The 17046-nt window shown below is 42.2% G+C and overlaps 1 protein-coding gene across 1 annotated transcript in view; it reads right to left on the reverse strand.

Annotated features, from left to right (window-relative positions):
* Nucleotides 1-17046, reverse strand: part of TTC39C (tetratricopeptide repeat domain 39C) — a 71671-nt gene that overhangs the window by 12044 nt on the left and 42581 nt on the right. The window contains exons 3-10 of the mRNA XM_083187510.1: nucleotides 16358-16483; nucleotides 13046-13160; nucleotides 9276-9630; nucleotides 6905-7073; nucleotides 5624-5717; nucleotides 4351-4458; nucleotides 3874-3983; nucleotides 2361-2484 (exon numbers count right to left, since the gene is read on the reverse strand). Of these exons, the coding sequence (XP_083043636.1) occupies nucleotides 2361-2484; nucleotides 3874-3983; nucleotides 4351-4458; nucleotides 5624-5717; nucleotides 6905-7073; nucleotides 9276-9630; nucleotides 13046-13160; nucleotides 16358-16483 (1201 nt within the window). The remainder of the gene's footprint in view (nucleotides 1-2360; nucleotides 2485-3873; nucleotides 3984-4350; nucleotides 4459-5623; nucleotides 5718-6904; nucleotides 7074-9275; nucleotides 9631-13045; nucleotides 13161-16357; nucleotides 16484-17046) is intronic.

Consider the following 17046-nt stretch of genomic DNA (forward strand, 5'->3'; position numbering starts at 1 on the left):
AAGCCTCCCTGCCTGCCCCAGAATTTGTGGGGGAGTAGGAGGGCTCCTGGGGACACAGAAGCTGCCCCCCCCCCGGGAGATCTGGCAGGGGACATGGGTAGTAGGGAGCCGCTTCACTGGTCCCGCTCGTAAAAAGCCGGGACCAGTGTGAAGTGAATATATGAATATTTAATGAGCGGCTCCCGGCTCCCTGCTGGTGAATGCGTAAAAAAAAAAAAAATAATGTGCTTGAAGCACATGAATAAAAATAGCATGCACCTTCACAGAAAAAAAATTCTGATTTTTTTTTACACCAAAAAAAAACTTTATTTTAAAAGATCACTTTCCAGTTCACCTAAAAAAGATGTCAAATACAAAACGGTGAATCATGGCAAAAATCAGGGAGAAAGCAGTTCTCCATCCTAGCATTGAATACACTCTCGGCGAATCCCAGAAAAAACCCCATTGAAATACACCAGCGAATTGCAGCGAGCATGAAACGGAGAACTGGCCGGCATTCACTGTTCGCTTTCGGCAAAAAGTGAACATTGAATAGGGTGAATCAGATTTTCAGTGAAAAAGATTCACCGCAAGGATGGAAAACAGCCCGATTCGCCAAAGAAAACGATGAATTGAGAGCATTGAATACTGGCCACAGGCTGGTAACAGCCTCTCACAGATATTCCAATCCTAGCTGTTATTATCCAACTTATAAGCAAGCTCTTTGTTGACTTCTCAATCCAAAAGGTAGTTGCATTAGTAGCTGTTAAACAGGTAAATCACGGTCACTAGGCAATTAAGAAAGCTGTCACTGGATTTTCAAATATAGTGCAAATTCTGGGCAAATTTTAATAAACAATATGATTGGTACATTAGGTAGGATGTCAGAGACACTTTTCTCAAAGGATCAGTTTTAAATCAAACATAACTGTAATAAATAGCCTGTGATTTGCAGGCACCGCTGAGATTTTTTCTAGGAACAGGAGCAGCTAAGATTAAAGTATCATTGAGTTTAAAGGCAAACCAGGTTGCTAGTGAATATGCAGCAGTCAACACTAGAGTGTATGCTTCGCTTTCATTCAAGAACAATATAAATGTTATTAAAAGTATATATCAGAACTTGGGGCTCAAAAGGATATACAAGCCCTTAGTGTAGGCATAACATAATGGAACTTGTGGTCCTAGAACAATGATATACAGATGATAACCAAACTACACCAACATAATTCTCTTTGCTTATCTCAAAATATCTCCCAGCTTAACCTCTCCGCTCTGCACAAGATCAGCATCCATTATTCAGTAGCATTACCTGCTGCCATTCAAGCTTATGGGACTTTTTTCAGACTGCACCTACTCTGTGGAATGCCCTCCCACACACAAGGAGACATTCTTCTAGTCTCCAAACCATCAAGCGTTCCCTGAAAACTCACCTCATCAGACAAGGATTACCCACACCCACCATAAGCTATTCTGACCAATTACATCCCATCTACACAGCCCACACGTTACATATTTTCATATCTTTACTCGCACATCTCTCCGACCCCAGGCCATCATTCCTGTGTGACTGGATCTTACAGCCCAGCAAGAACCTCTGCAACTGGCTGAACCAATATGCAATGTGTAGCACTTATCCTTGTGTATCAATGCCTATTTCCCTACAGAATGTAAGCAGCACCCTCTTACTTCTTTATCTGTTATTACCCAGTCATGTTCTATTACAGTATTGTTCCCAACTGTATTTAACCCCCCCCCCTCACACACACCCCAATACCCCCTGACAATGGTCCCTCTATACCCCAATGGTAAGAGCTCCTCAGCACAGATGCGCTTCTATTGGGCTGCTACAGCCATCTGTACTTTTTGTTTTAGTATTGAATTCACAGACTACAGGCAACATTTTTACCTGTATAATGAATTAGATGTTTGAATGGGGGGTTACATTGTTTATACACGCCTAATACAGTATAGAAAAAAACAAAGTGAAGAAAAATTAGGTGGCACTACTAAAATACGGTACATGTTGCTCTTAATCTGAAACTTTGGGCGTGATGAGAGAAGTACTGTTTGGAATGTGCTGAAAGTCAGCTGTTTGGATGCCCAGCCTGCCACCTTCCAGGGACATTTGCATGGTTCTGTCGGGTGCCATCTCGTGGCAGCCGGGGGGGGGTGGGGGGGGAATTGTTGAATTCCCCCCAATGTCTTCTGCAAAATAAACCTCAATAATCCAAGTTTGATAAAGCTATGGCAGGGCTATCAAACAGCTAGTGACATGGCAGCCATAGGCATATGTGCAAAGCTTCCGACATTACTGGTCTATGGCATAGGGTCATTATTATTGCGGAACAGTTTCTTTGTTTGGAAGAATCAGTCTTCCTTACCTTGGCTCATGTGCTGCAGGTTGGATAGGGAACAGTTGGGCAGAGCTTTCCACAGGTACAGCACCTCAATGGCAGCGAGGATACACAGCTCTTTGGTTGGTGTTTGTTTTCTAAATCTTTCTCCCTGTTACCCAGAGTAATGAAATAGATAAGTATGTTACATTCAGTACCATGTTCCTACATTCACTTTGCTCCCTCCACTATCAAATTGTCAGTTTGTGGCTTCTTAATTACCACCACTTCATAGTAGTGTCCCCACCATCTATAGCCCTACCCCCACCTGAGAGAAGATCAGCACATTTACTACATGTTAAACTGCGGGGCAGATCCAAATAAGAGCCGAACCACAAGCTTTGCCTGGATGCGCACAAAGGGCCTTATTCAGACCTGATTGCTAGGCTGCATTTATTCAGAGCCTAGCAAGCAGATTAACGCCCCCGTGTGAACGCACCCCCCCAAATCCCCTCGTTACACTGCAAGCGGATGTGTACACTTACACATCTGTTCGCAAGTGCCCGCACAGAGGAAAAATCCTTCAATGGTTACTTACCATCGAAGCATTTTTCCTCTGTACGCAGCCGAAAGGCAGCCCAGGATGATTTGAGCGTGGGCACTAATGTCATGTAACATCAGCCGCCCTCCCCGAACAGGCAGGGTGATGCCTGCATTACCTGGGGCCAGCCCAGCGTTTCTACTGGCACATACACAGTGCCCATGAAACGCTGGGTGTCCACCGCGGAACACCCCCTAAATGTTAAATCAGACAGCAACTGCACATACGCATGAGCAGACCCCAACCATCGACAGAGGGGCCGAATTTGCTGCGCTACATGCAGGTGTGAATTGCCCCAATAAAGTGCTGCTGCGGTAATCTTGCCTAGATAACACATATAGCATTAGTGTGCGGTGCAGTGGGAATTTAATCTGCTGTTTTGTGTTGCTGTCAGGATCTGTATAATCTGACTGTCAACGTCTGCAATATCCCCACCAGAGCCTGAACTAGGGACATAAGGAAAAGAGGATTAAGACGGATAACAGAAAGGTGCTGCGGCCCCATTCTTACATATTATTACATTCTATTTAAAAGACACCCACATTCAAAAAGCAGCAACATTCCTCTGAGAGAGAACATTCCTCCAGCTGAGAGAGGTTGTATTTTATGGCATCCTGTTATAACCACAAATACAATGTATGACCATATAGAATTGATGTGTAAATCAAGTATTGGATTGTGAAGTTGGCTTTATCTGTGATGTTGGCCAATATGTATAGGGTGTGTGATTAACATGTACATGATGTCTCGGATGCGGAGATTGGAGGGTGTTGGGCAGCATTAGATTATGGGTGGATAGCAATATGATCTAATTGGGGATTAGCCTGGCTTTGTTGAGGACACAGACCTAGCAGCAGGGAGCAAACACTTGATAGAATATCCTATCTGGGAACGTTTGAATGAATCACTTTCGGCAAATGGTCACTGCATCAGTTCCTAATGCCCCCAATCAGTACAAACCTTTTTCACTGAAAACTGTTCAATCTGATTGTTTTTTCTCTTGAAAAGCTTCTGGACTTCTTTAAACACTTCTTGGGCTTCATCCACTTCCCCGGTGGCACCCTGACATACTGAAATATGAAAACTTGCTAAATAACTTAAAAAACGAAATTTTACCCAATAAAACTGCAGTTCTTATGTTTTCAAGTTTAAACATGTAATTATATCAGGGTTGCCCACCTGACCCTCTCCTTCAGGGAGAAAATGCTCTGTTCCTGGACTTCCCTGGTAATGTATGATTGCCAGCACCTGTGGTGAAACACCATTCTTATCAATTAAAATAGCTCACCACAGGTGACGGCAATCATACATTACCAGGGAAGTCCAGGAACAGAGCATTCTCTCCCTGAAGGAGAGGGTCAGGTAGGCAACTGTGAATTATATAGGAAGTCCTCTAGGGAAGACAATGGCAAGCAAAGCAATACCAGCTATGCGTACCTGCAGTGAGATAGGCATAGTAACACTGGGACCACCTGGATTCATTTTTTAATCTTTCAAAGGATCGAAAGGCATCCTTAAAGTTCATTTCTATCATGCTGCACCAACCTGAGGAAAGAGAAACAAAATCAAACTGTGTTAATGATTGCCGCTTTTTAAAAAAAAATGGAGATTTCTTACCAAATCTCTCACTTTCTGAATCTCTCATCCTATTAAATTTCACCCTAAAAGTCAATATAGTATCTCAAGTTTGTAGCCTTTGAGCACGTAAATATAATCTACACCCCCTCCCCAAGCTCTAGAAGGAAAAAGAGCAAACAAGGTCACAATCAAAATTATTTTTGAAATACAGTATGTCCACTGTAAACATGACTATTTTATTACAATTCATTCATAATTTCCAGTTATTAATACAAGCTACATGTGAATCCTCACACAAATAAACCGGGTTATTGACATGTCGACCAGGGTCAAGGTGCAGTGTGAAAGCACCAAAGTAAATTATAACCCAAGTTATAAGAAAGGTTAATAACGAGTATGAGTATTTAACCAGGGTTCTGTGTGAAAAGGTCTGGCACGAGTTGATCCCTTGTTTTTGTGATTTGAAAGCAGTAGATGTATTAATACACATAATTCTTTACTAGATAAAATACTCTATATGGACAAAAGTATTTGTCCACACCTGTTAACTATTGAATTCAGGGGTTTCAATTGGGATACACACAGACAGATATAGATGTCAGCATCACGAAGGAGGGAATTCCAACAGGGGTCAGGTATGTATACTTACCCCCCCCCCCCCTTCTAGCAGTCTAACTCAACCCCCCCCCCCCCACTAATGCCTAACCGCACCACCACATCCCGCCACTTAAACCTAACCTTCCCCACACACACAGCCTAACCCTAAGTTGCCCCACTAGTACCTAAACCCCCTCTTCCCTGTCCAAATGCTTTTGCTACCCACAGTCGGGATTCCAGTGCCGGTATCTTAAATGATGTCAGGATTCCAGTGCCGGCCTCCCACGGGATGCTGAGTGCATCCTATTTTATCCATCCAAACACAACTGTGCACAAAGCAAGGACTTTAAAAAGACATAGTTTGAGGAGTTTGGTGTGGAAGATCGTGAGCAGCCTCCACACAGCCTTGTTCCCTGAGCACCTTCGGAATGAACTTGGGCAGCCTATGGTCCTACCAGGAAGGGAGCCTGTGCATATATGACAATTATTGGAAGATCATGTTTGAAATATGGGACTTTGGAAACATAGCACTTACCAATTTCATACAGGCAAACATGCTGTATCTCTCTCTGATCTGTTGCAAGCTCCAGAGCAGTATGGAAGGAGGTCAAGGCACTGTTAATTTGACACTGTAATTGAAGTAAAATTGAAGTTGCAAAAGTTAGACATTCTTGCATCCTGCCATGCTGTGGAAATCCTAACTGAATAAGGCAGTGGTAGCCAGCCCTAGCCCTCGAGAGCTACCAACAGTTCACATTTTCCAGACAACCTAGCTGCTGCACAGCTGCACTCATTAATCACTGACACATTTTTAAAGATACACAGATGGAGCTAATTAGCTCACTTGTGATTCTGTGAGGAGACCTGCAAAACATGCACTGTTGGTAGCTCTCGAGGACTAGGGTTGGCTACCCCAGGAATAAGGCATCGCCTTCATATGCTGCTATGCAAATTTTCTTAGACAACTCTACTCAGTCTCTTGGCCTTGGTGGGTTACACGGACCATGAGAATCCTTGTGTGAAGTGCAGAGAGCTCTTGGTACATTTATTTCCAGCACAGTTCCATTTATTTCATGTGACACAAACAAGCAGACATGGTGCTTCCTCTTGCACCCAATGTAATGCGGAAGTGCAGGATTTGGGAACTAAACTCTGAGGTGCACTCAATGTGGATATCAGACATAGGGGGTTATTCTGGTACACACACACAGCGTTGCGTGTCATTTTTAGCCCGCCAGCCGTCCACATATGCTCCCGCCCACCATTCACAGCCCAAATTTGGCCGCACGTTTCCATAAACAGTCATTCCCAGCCTACGGGGCCAAACCCACATCATTTGATAGCCGCTGACACTCAAGTGTCTCAGTTTTGCATGTGTACTCGAGGAGAACATGGCTAGCAGCTGACATCCGGCGATGTCAGCTGCCCACCCCCGACACCCATGTCACTGGCTGACTACCATGGGAATGCCCAAAAAACACTGGGATGTCCGCAAGATGCCCGCTGTCTTGTGTGCGAGCGCCCGCTGAACAATCTGTTCACCCTGACTGCTTGCACACAGCACATGCACATGCGCAGAAATGTGCCGTTCAAAAACATTGCGCACCCGTGCAAATTCGCAGAGGTGCGCATGGACCAGAATAAGGTCTATAGTGGAGTCATTTCTTGCCGCAGAGGATACGCAGAGATCCAGAGGACCAACATGTGTACCCGGGGTCACAGTTATGTATGTCAATGGGAGAAGTTGGCAGTGTCTGTACACAAGATGGCAGCGCTCATGGATTCAAATACACCCCTGCACTTATAGCTACTGTACCTCTAGTCGTTGTATTCTTCCCTTGAAGAACATGAATAGCGAGGAGTTTGGGTATGCAGATTCTTTCCTGTGGAGAATCTCCTTCGCCTCTTTTAATCCAGCTTGATTATCACTTCCATCCAGTGCAAAGAAAGGTCGGACTACTGTGTGGTACCACAGCAGGGCCAATCTGTATGAGAAGGGCATGGAGCTACATATTGTTACACATGATAATGGCACGGTACATAACACATTTAAAATGAGGATGTGCCAACAAAAGTGATAAAAAAAAATAAAAAATGCACAAATGATGCATGCCCCACCCTGGTGCCATGATATCTATGCATCATCCAGCTAGGTGCCCACAGTAGTGGCAGGTATGACATGTATCGGCATTTGTCTTCCAGCTACAGGTGAATGTATAGAAGCAGAATCACTACAATGTACCTTCACAAAACAGATATCAGAGAAAGGAATTTATTTAAAACAAACACTACTTTTATGGTTCCCCCCCACATGTGGTCATACAGGCAGCACGTTAGTTTTAAGTCTTCAGAAAAATCTTATCTAGTTGCGCATCAAATAGTGAACAGTGACATGTTTTCCTATAGCAGTGGTCTAATAACACTACTTGGGACTCTGCAGTGTTCAAAAGCCAAAACAGTGAAGAATAGAACTGAAAATACAAAAAAGAATAGTCTCACTTTGCGCTGATAGTACTGTCCCAACAAATACAGTGACAGTACTATCAGCGCAAAGTGAGACTATTCTTTTTTGTATTTTTTGTCTATCTAGTGTGGTCCGGTGACCAACATTATAGTCTCCTGCAGCTTTCAGTCATACAGCGCCAAAGGTGGAATTTTTTCTTTTGTATATGAAGAATAGAACTGAACTAGAATGGTTTGAGGTAACTTTGTTATTGGATACAAAAAACTAAGGATCAAATATGGTTCGAGTTAGCATGTTTAAAAAAGCGGCAGACTAGATGGGCCAAGTGGTTTTTATCTGCCATCAAATTCTATGTTTCTATGTTTTAAAGGTGAAAGCACCTGTGCGGTCAAGCCGACTGTTACATTTTGGCATTATGTGTAACTTCACATAGGTGACATTGTTTAAGAACATGTTACAATAATGTCTTTCATCCTTCTGCCTAAAATATTTATTTTGGAAATACAGGGTGAGTATCCCTTATCCAAATGCTCGGGACCATAAGGATTTTGGATAATGGATTATTCCGTCTTTCTGAGTATTTTTATAGTTCAATGAGGTATTTTGAGGTATCTTGCATTTATGTTGTATAAAAATATCAACACATGAAATACACACAAATATATTTAATTTGTGTATGACACAAGGTTTCAAAACATGAAACAACGTTTGTGTACTACAGTATCTCAGGCACTGAATCTGAATGCCAAGCAATCACTTTATTGCACATATTTAGTGCCAGTTACATTTCATGTCCCCTAGTGCCAGTTACAGATGTCCCCAGGAGTGCCGCGCCCCCCCCCATATTCTGGAAACTATGGATAAGGGATACTCAACCTGTACAAATAACACCATTATGGCAAAACCATAGTCCTGTGCAAGCTGTAGTGATCATTCTAGCACCCTGCATCATTGAATACCTTTGCAGATCCTCTTCAGTGTCTGGGGTGTCGCTCCTAGCACAGTGTGGTCTGTATTTCAGCACTGATATGCAGACCAGACCTGTGCTAGGAGCACCACAATGGAGCTCCCCAGGCAGGGAAGAGATATTGCCACGGTTTTCAAAGATGCATTGTGCTAGAATGAAGGCTAGAAGCTTTATGGGCACATCTAAACTTAACTCATTTATAAGATCACAAGGATCAGGGTCCGGTCAGCCCCAATAAGGGAAAACAAAGGTTTGCTCAGGATTTGACTCATATTTTAGATTAGATTTAAAATTTAAGCCAGCTCTAGTCAACTGTGTCATTCTCAAGTGAATAACGAGACAGAATTTTGGGGCGTATCTGATAACACACAGATCTCACCATAACATGACAAGATCAGTACCAGTTCTGTTCGGTATTATGGACTGTGCCTGCTTGGTTTAAGCTCAATAACGGTAACTTCCATGATGCAATAAAATGGAGACCCAACTCACAAGTGACATGCTGCACATGTCACTCACTGCTATCCCATATGGTAATATAAACAGTGTACAGTGCAGTACTCCCAATGACAGACAGGGGGAACACCAGTCATGTGAGTCTGCCTTGCAGTCTTGCAACCTTTCCTACATGAATCCCAAAATTCAGCATCACACAAACAATAGTTTTATCTTCTTGTTACTCGTTCCCCTTTTCATACAGGTTACTTACTGATTTCACTACTTCAATAACTAAAGCATTGCAATATAGCTACTCACGTAGCTAAAGGGGCCTTCATGTCCTTACTTTCACTTGCATAAATCAGTGAAGAGAGCCCCTGCAGACGATCTCCCGGAAAACCCAGCAAGTTGATGATTTTGAGTAGGTTTGGGGGCACCATGGATATGCAAAGGTGAAAAAGTCCATAGCCAAAGCTCACAGCACCTTTCAGCCTGTTCAGAGCCTCCTCCGTGACCCCCTCAGCAGCAACGTGATTATCATTTGCAGCGTCAGAGGGCGAGGACTCCGGACTTTCCCGCTTCTGACACATTTCCTGAAGGGTGTTAATGTCCACATAGCATTTGTTGTAAATTTTCCAGGCCTTGCGCAGGATCCAACCACCTTTAATGTAAGCTGGAGGGAGGGTACAATGGGAAAAGATCATCCAATTTATTATTTAAATCAGAGACAAATTATTCTACAATTACAGTGATCAATTATTCTACACAACTCCAATGCCTTTTCCTTATTTATATACAATGCCATTGACCAGGTGCGTGGACTACTAGATTGCTCGACCTTGAAAATTGAATTTGAATTTTTCGTGTTTTTTTCTGTGTCTATGCCAAAAACACGGACCCCCAATTAGCGTAATGGGTACCCTCGAACTCTCGGCACACTACCATTCTCAATTGCAATCCACATGGATCGTAAAGTATGAACAAATTAAAAGAAAAAAATTGTGGGAAAACTCATGTCAACCTTTTCACGTGTCAACCATTGCTATGTTGGCCTTTTGTTTAGGTTGACCTACTGCATATCGACCCTTCGGCTGTCGAACAGAAGTGGTCTAATGACTGTCGGCCTAGCAACCGGAACCAGACCAGGGCTACCGGGACACTACACTCTCAGCATTTTCTTCACAGAACAATTAGGCCAAAAGTTTCTTATTGAGCGATTCAGAAAAATATATTAAAAGTAAGTGAATTGTGCTTTTATAAATCAGTTACAGTATGTGGTGATGGTGGACAGGGTGGAGCTTCTGCTTGTCAACATATCTTATAATTGCATTGGTATTGCACATCTCCTGAGTTTTTCTGGGACTCTCACTTTCCAAACTGTGGGCTGCAGGCTTCTGATTGGAGGAGTTGGCATCTATTCACAGTGCTGGGAGGAGCCTGGGTGCAGCCCACTGAGCCCATTATCTGAGCGCTCGGTACACCCCACAACGCAGGTGCCACAAGGCTGTATCCTCTCCCTTAGATGTGCAGAGAGTCCAGAATGTATAGGTACCCATGTTGGGAAGTGGAGGTGCCCATACACTAGTAAGATTTATCTTCAGATCTGGCTGGTTGGAACAAAAACATGGTTATGGATGAGTGACAGTTTGTCAGTTTTCCAGCATTTTCAAGCAAATGGTCAACTGTCATTTGCTCTCATCCATAACCATGTTTTTTTCCAACCAGCCAGATCTGAAGAAAAATCTGTGTGTGTATGGCCACCTTATGGCATTGCCCTATCACACTGACCAAATAATTTGATTGCTCCTGGACTTCCAACCCATGGTACCCCTACAAGTGTCCTGTAGCACCCAGTTTTGGAACCACAGCCACTTACATTCAAAAGTACACAGGATGCAAGCCTAATAATTGTATGGAAATGTTCTGTTCTCAGTGGTTAAACACAGGAGGAATTTTTATTTATTTAAGAACTACAGGCTACAAGCAAAAAAGAGTGAGGCCTTTCTGTCCCAAAAACTCACATGACATTAAAGTGCAATGTTTTGGCAGGACACCAAGACTTCAGCCCACCAAATAGCTACTCCCAATGCATTTACACAAAAGGTGGTCTAAAGATAGTAGGCCAGATGCACTAAGCTTCAAAAGTGATAAAATGGATAGTAATCAACAACCGACCAATCAGCTCCTGTCTGACATTTTTTAAACACAGTCTGTGACATAACAGGTAGGAGCGGATTGGCTGGCAGTTTATCTCTCTCCATTTTATCACTTTTGAAGCTTAGTGCATTTGGCCCATAGTCTGCAAGATAAGGAGCCCAGGAAAACAGAAAGAAATCTACTTAAAAAGCCGTAGCGCTTTCCCAGATAGATGAGCCTGGCCTGCTGCACTGTATGGCGTGGTTGCATGTTTACCCGGCTTTTTGTTTCCCTGATGAATATTTATATTACATTGGCATGCAAATAGCTGGTCAACAGCTCTGCACTGGCAACATAATGCTTTTAAGTACATTGCTTATAATTAATGCATTACACCTCAGGCTTTATCTTTTGTGTATGCAAGATGCTATGGCGGGAGCAGCGCCGCCGCCATTGTATTTACACACATGAATGCTGACTTGCTGAGAAAGCAGGAAGGACAAAATGGCTTTTGCTTTAAAAAAATGAAGAATATTTTACAATAGATTTTTATGGCTTAACAGCGAAAGTGAAACCTTAACTCTAAAAACCTGCTTGTAGGGTTTTATCACAACCGTACTGGAGGGCGTCGGTATTGGTAATTAACCGGAATAACCAAACAGTGACCCAGCTGTACGCAGTAGCCACATATAAAACTTAGTCGAGAGATGTGACCTCATTCACCTTGCGTTTTTCTGACATATGACATTAGACACTTGGGGTGATAAATGCCAAAACACAAGTATTTTTGCACTACAGCTGTACACTACAGACACGCAGTGTACTAAGCACTTATAGTGTGTACACACTGTACAATATGCCTCCCGATGTTGATGATATAGTCAACATCGTGTCGAGATCACATGCCGATCGCAAAGGTTTTAACCCTTGCGATCTGCTTGCGATCCCGATGTGCGGTCACGTATCGCAAGGCAGAAATTCTTGGCTCCCTTGACTATATAGTGCAGATCTGCACTATATAGTCAAAATTGTGCCATTGCATGCATGCTGCGCGATGCAGGTCCCAGACTTGCATAGCACAGCATATCCTACCGTATGTACACACCTTTAGGCTTAGCACTTTATTTTTTAAGCGAGTCATGATTGACAATCACCAGTCTTTGCCGGTTTTTACAGTTATTAGTATGCAAATCCAATAGTGATGTCCTGGTAATGTATACCTTTGCATTAGGAGTGCAAAAAAAGAAGCATAATTGGCAAATACTGAACTGAGTTGTATGTAGTAAATCTGATGCAAAAGTGCATTAACACATAGGTTCCAATAGAATTACCAGCAGCTATGGGCTAATGTGTTTGCAGAACCCGTGATAAGGATACTTACTGTGGGTTTTTGTTTGAACTTCCATCAAAAAATAATTCTGCCTTAAATGCAGCCTGCCAGTTTATCGCATGATGTTAACTGAACTGTAGAACAATTAGCATGCTGTTATTTATCATGGCTAATTGAATGAGGCCCTAAGTGTACAGTGTATTAAAAAATAAATAAAAAAAAAAGTACAAACTACAAAAGCGGTGTGTCTGATATAAATTCATCTGATGTAATCTGGGATAGTTACACTCATGATTAGCTGGATATACCTAGACATTGCCTAGACATTGCCTAGACTGACCCTACCTAATGCAGCTGTGAATTAGTAAAAAAATTTATATATATATATATATTTTTTTTTTTTTTAATGGTCAATGAAAAATAACATGTTTCTAATACTAGGTGATATGTGATTATACTTCTGTTGTGTAATGTTTGAATACCTTTGATTTCCACACACACACACATTAAGTAACCCTTAGCTGTGTAATACACAGTATTATGTCTTGGTTAATACCTCTGGCAGCGCTCAGTAATTCAAAAAAAATTCATCTAGTACATCTCCGTTAATTGGAAGACTCACCTGACAGCTCCTGCTTAACAAAAGAAAGCACTGCTAAATAGACTTGGCAGTCTGCAACGATTATCTGTCTCTGCAGGCGGTCAACCATGGACTGCGCAGACTTCCTAACATCAACCTGTTGAAGAGAAAAACATGTATTAATTAAAAAGAAGTCTGTGTGGCAGTCAGAATGAGATGGAAAAAAAAACAGCATCATTAGTCGGATGGATCCTATAAAAGGTCACATTGCCCTGGAAATGCAATCACAGTTAATACAAAAGTAAATGGCAACACAAACGCACAGAACAGAACAAACAAATCATTTGCAAAGTTTTAGTTTAACTAAAGTTTAGAAGACAAAAGTTCAATTATTATATATGCAACAGAAACACAAAAAACAGACCTATTGAAAATCATGGCATAGGCGTACACATTGACTATTGGGCACCAGTTCACTGAAAATGGAAACATAGGGCGAGATTCTCTAATAACCCCCGCTGCACATTGATTCTCTAATAACCCCCGCTGCATTGTTAATAATCACATATGCAGTAACATATGCGATTATTAACGCAAAGGCGATGGTCGGCGATGTGCAGTGGGTCCCACCTCCCTCCCTGAACCCTTACCCGACTGTGAGGGCTCCACTTCCTCCTCCCTGCAGCCGGAAGCGGTGCAGGGAGGAGGAGGTCACTGGTCCATGCAGCACAGCAGGAGGCTGTTGCTGCATAGCATATGAAAATGCAGTAAAAAAAACAAAAATTGTGTTTTTACAGCATTTTTTGTTTGGAGCATCTCGCCCATTATGAGAATGGTAAAAATAAGAGATACAGTAGGCATAACTTTAAGTAAAGAAAATGCAACTCAAGCAAACAAACCGTTACCTAGTGAAAGGCTAACAACAGCCTAAATAAATGTTGAAAGCATCTCAAATACTAAAAAAGCGGACACAAGGTTAAGGCCCCCATATTCTAGTCCAACTTGTCTGAGGAGCAAGTCGGATCCAAATTCCCTAGAGCTCCCCGGGAGGGCTAACATCAGTTTTGGCACTCGATATACCATTTTTTCAATGTGATCAATTGCATGTGATATATCGAATGTAAAAGGACTCGCTGCGAGCGGACGGGGGAGTTTAAGGGAATCGGATATAATACATGGCTGGTGCTAAAATGTGTCACTGAAGGCTGCACATACGATTTATCTTATGTGAAGCATATCCGGACCTCCTACTCGATGCACACAAGGACCTGGCATCGGGTCGGAGCGAACACATGCACTTAGCTCAATTTCACCCGATCCGTCGGTCACATGAGAATTGTCTTGCGACTGCCTTCTTAAGCAATGCGAATAGAACCCACAGGGAGACTGTGCTGATTAATGTGATATGACACTATTATATCTGTGTGCAACTGACTCATAGGGTGAAATGTAATAGGATGAGAGATTCAGAAAGTGAGAGATTCAGAAAGTGAGAGATTCAGAAAGTGAGAGATTCAGAAAGTGAGAGATTCAGAAAGTGAGAGATTTGGTAAGAAATCTCCAGGTTTTTTAAAGCGGCAATCATTTACACTGCAAAACCAGTTTGATTTTGAAGTGTCAATGATTGCCGCTTTAAAAAACCTGGAGATTTCTTACCAAATCTCTCACTTTCTGAATTTCTCATCCTATTACATTTCACCCTAAATCTGTATATGATGTGCTACAGTGCACTATAGCAGCTGCAGCTATTTTTCCCAAAACAAGTTCTGTAAGCAGACTCCATCGCACACAATTTGCGTAACTGCAGCAATAATGTATGAGGACACATCTGCATGAATGATTAGGAAAATACTGTATATTGGACTACTATAGCTTTTGAAAACCAGGGTTAGGAAGGTAACAAATGGGTTGCAGACCAGTAGGACTAACTAGTAAGGCTGTATGCTTAAGGAGTGGGGCCAGCCCCCACAGAGACAGACTAACCATTAGAAACCATGGGGGATATCCAGTTATATGTAATCACTGATTGGCTCACCAGGAGCTATCCAATTAAGCCGATGCTTGCAATGGTGAAAACACCATCTAATAGATTAGCCTGATAAGATGTTTTAGAGGGGGCTATAGGATATTCCCCCATGTAACTGACCATCCAATAGAGTGACGATATATAATTTGAGTGCACAGTCTAGAACCGGACATTAGAGAAAGGGGTGAGGCTGTCAGGCATTAAGGGCCCATTTTATCTCTGGCCAGACCCTTTTGCCGTCTATGTCCTTTCATTGGTGTGCATAGTGGATGATGTCCGTGTAGGATTAGCCTGTGTAGCGTACATTTTATGTTCTTTCATATTCATCTGTACATTGCAGCATATAAAGCCAGCCTATGTGTGCAGGGCATAGGTCCAACATACGATGTATGCAAATGTAGAGCTGTAATTTGGGTTACTAAACCAAAAGCTAAGGAATGATTGCTCCTGGTGAAAGTATGTGAGGAAGAGACATGGGATCAGGGATTTCTGATGCATTATTGGTGATAAATGGTGAGGGTTGTCTGGTGCACAGACTGAAATAGGATGGTGGATACATATTAAGAATATAAAATAGGGTTTGGAAATGGTGTTCAGACTGAAGAACACTTGGTAATAATGAGGATTACCTGTGACAAGATGGCGCCTATTGTCTCGTCTGTCACCTTTCCGGAACGTAGGGAAGTGATACAGCTGCTCTCACATGGATTTATTTTGCTATACATCATGTGTTTTTTGGAGAAATGTTGCACATGTACTTTATATATTATTATGATTGCCCAGAGTTATTATAGCAGCTCTTTGATTTGTACTGTATGAAAGAGGTTTGAGTGAGAGTACAGTGTTCTAACCCCCTGTGTGTCAAGGCTGGATGGATGGTTACTCTTCAGCAAGCACGACCGCTATCTTGTCTGTTCTGTGCCTGGAAGCTAAGAATATTGGTTATTAATACTTATGTACAGTATGTGATTTCACTGCAATCCGTACTAACAAATGGTGTGTTATACAACTGGAGTGCCAAACTAGACGGGAGTATACTCCAGTTAGGTGGGGATACGTCACTCAGTTGCTAGTGTATGTATACATATACTGTACATAAGAGTTGTGTGGACAATGACAATGTGGTTAGGTGTGTGTAGGGTGTATATATATATATGCTTGAAGAAAGGAGGTGGGGTGGCAGTGACACCTGGTTGGACCACATGTACAAATCTAAATCCTTCATCACAATCCCCCCTATTCCCTTCTGTGTGTTGGATGCCCCGTGCCATCTTGGTCTAGGCTTTTGGAGTAGTGCCAGCTTTCAGTTTATGGCAATATTTACTTACATTTTTCTTCATCTTATTCTTGATTGTTTCGATAACCCCTTCATCACTCTCACACAGCTTTTCGGTCATTCTCAAGTCATCACATGCTAGTTGCATTTTTTCCTCTTCAAAAGTCATCATGGCGTTCTGTGGGAAAACAAACCATATCGTAGTTTATTTCCAGCTAGACTTGTGTGTATACAGAGCGGCCAAAGCATAATATCATATGTCCTTCATTTGCAATTTTATCTTTGCTTACCAAATATTTCTGAATGCGACTAACTATCCTTATGCCCCCTCAATCTACCGATGTCTAGCTCCTATACCAACAAGTTGCCTTCTCCACTGAATTTGTTCAGTCTCAAAACAGAAGATACCTCATTCTCCCTACGTCATACGCCAGCATTCTTGTAATTGCCTTGAGCTATCTGTCATTTGACGCTTATCATAGAATTTGCTCCCAGTTCCGTGAACACATTCCCTCTACCCTGTAAGTCAATGCAAAAGAAAGCTTCAACCAACCAGAACTTTACAAGGGAATCATCCACGGATCAATATATTCCACGCAGTGGAAAGTCTCATCAGAAAATGCCACAATTGCCAAATGTGCTTCTTTACATCTAGATTCTATATACAGTACTACATTATAATACAGGTGATTTCCTAGAATATATCCAGTAAACACTAGATGGATGATGCTGCTTTGTATT

The sequence above is a fragment of the Crinia signifera genome, chromosome 5 (genome assembly GCF_055691185.1).
Source record: "Crinia signifera chromosome 5, ASM5569118v1, whole genome shotgun sequence".
Classification (NCBI taxonomy): domain Eukaryota; kingdom Metazoa; phylum Chordata; class Amphibia; order Anura; family Myobatrachidae; genus Crinia; species Crinia signifera.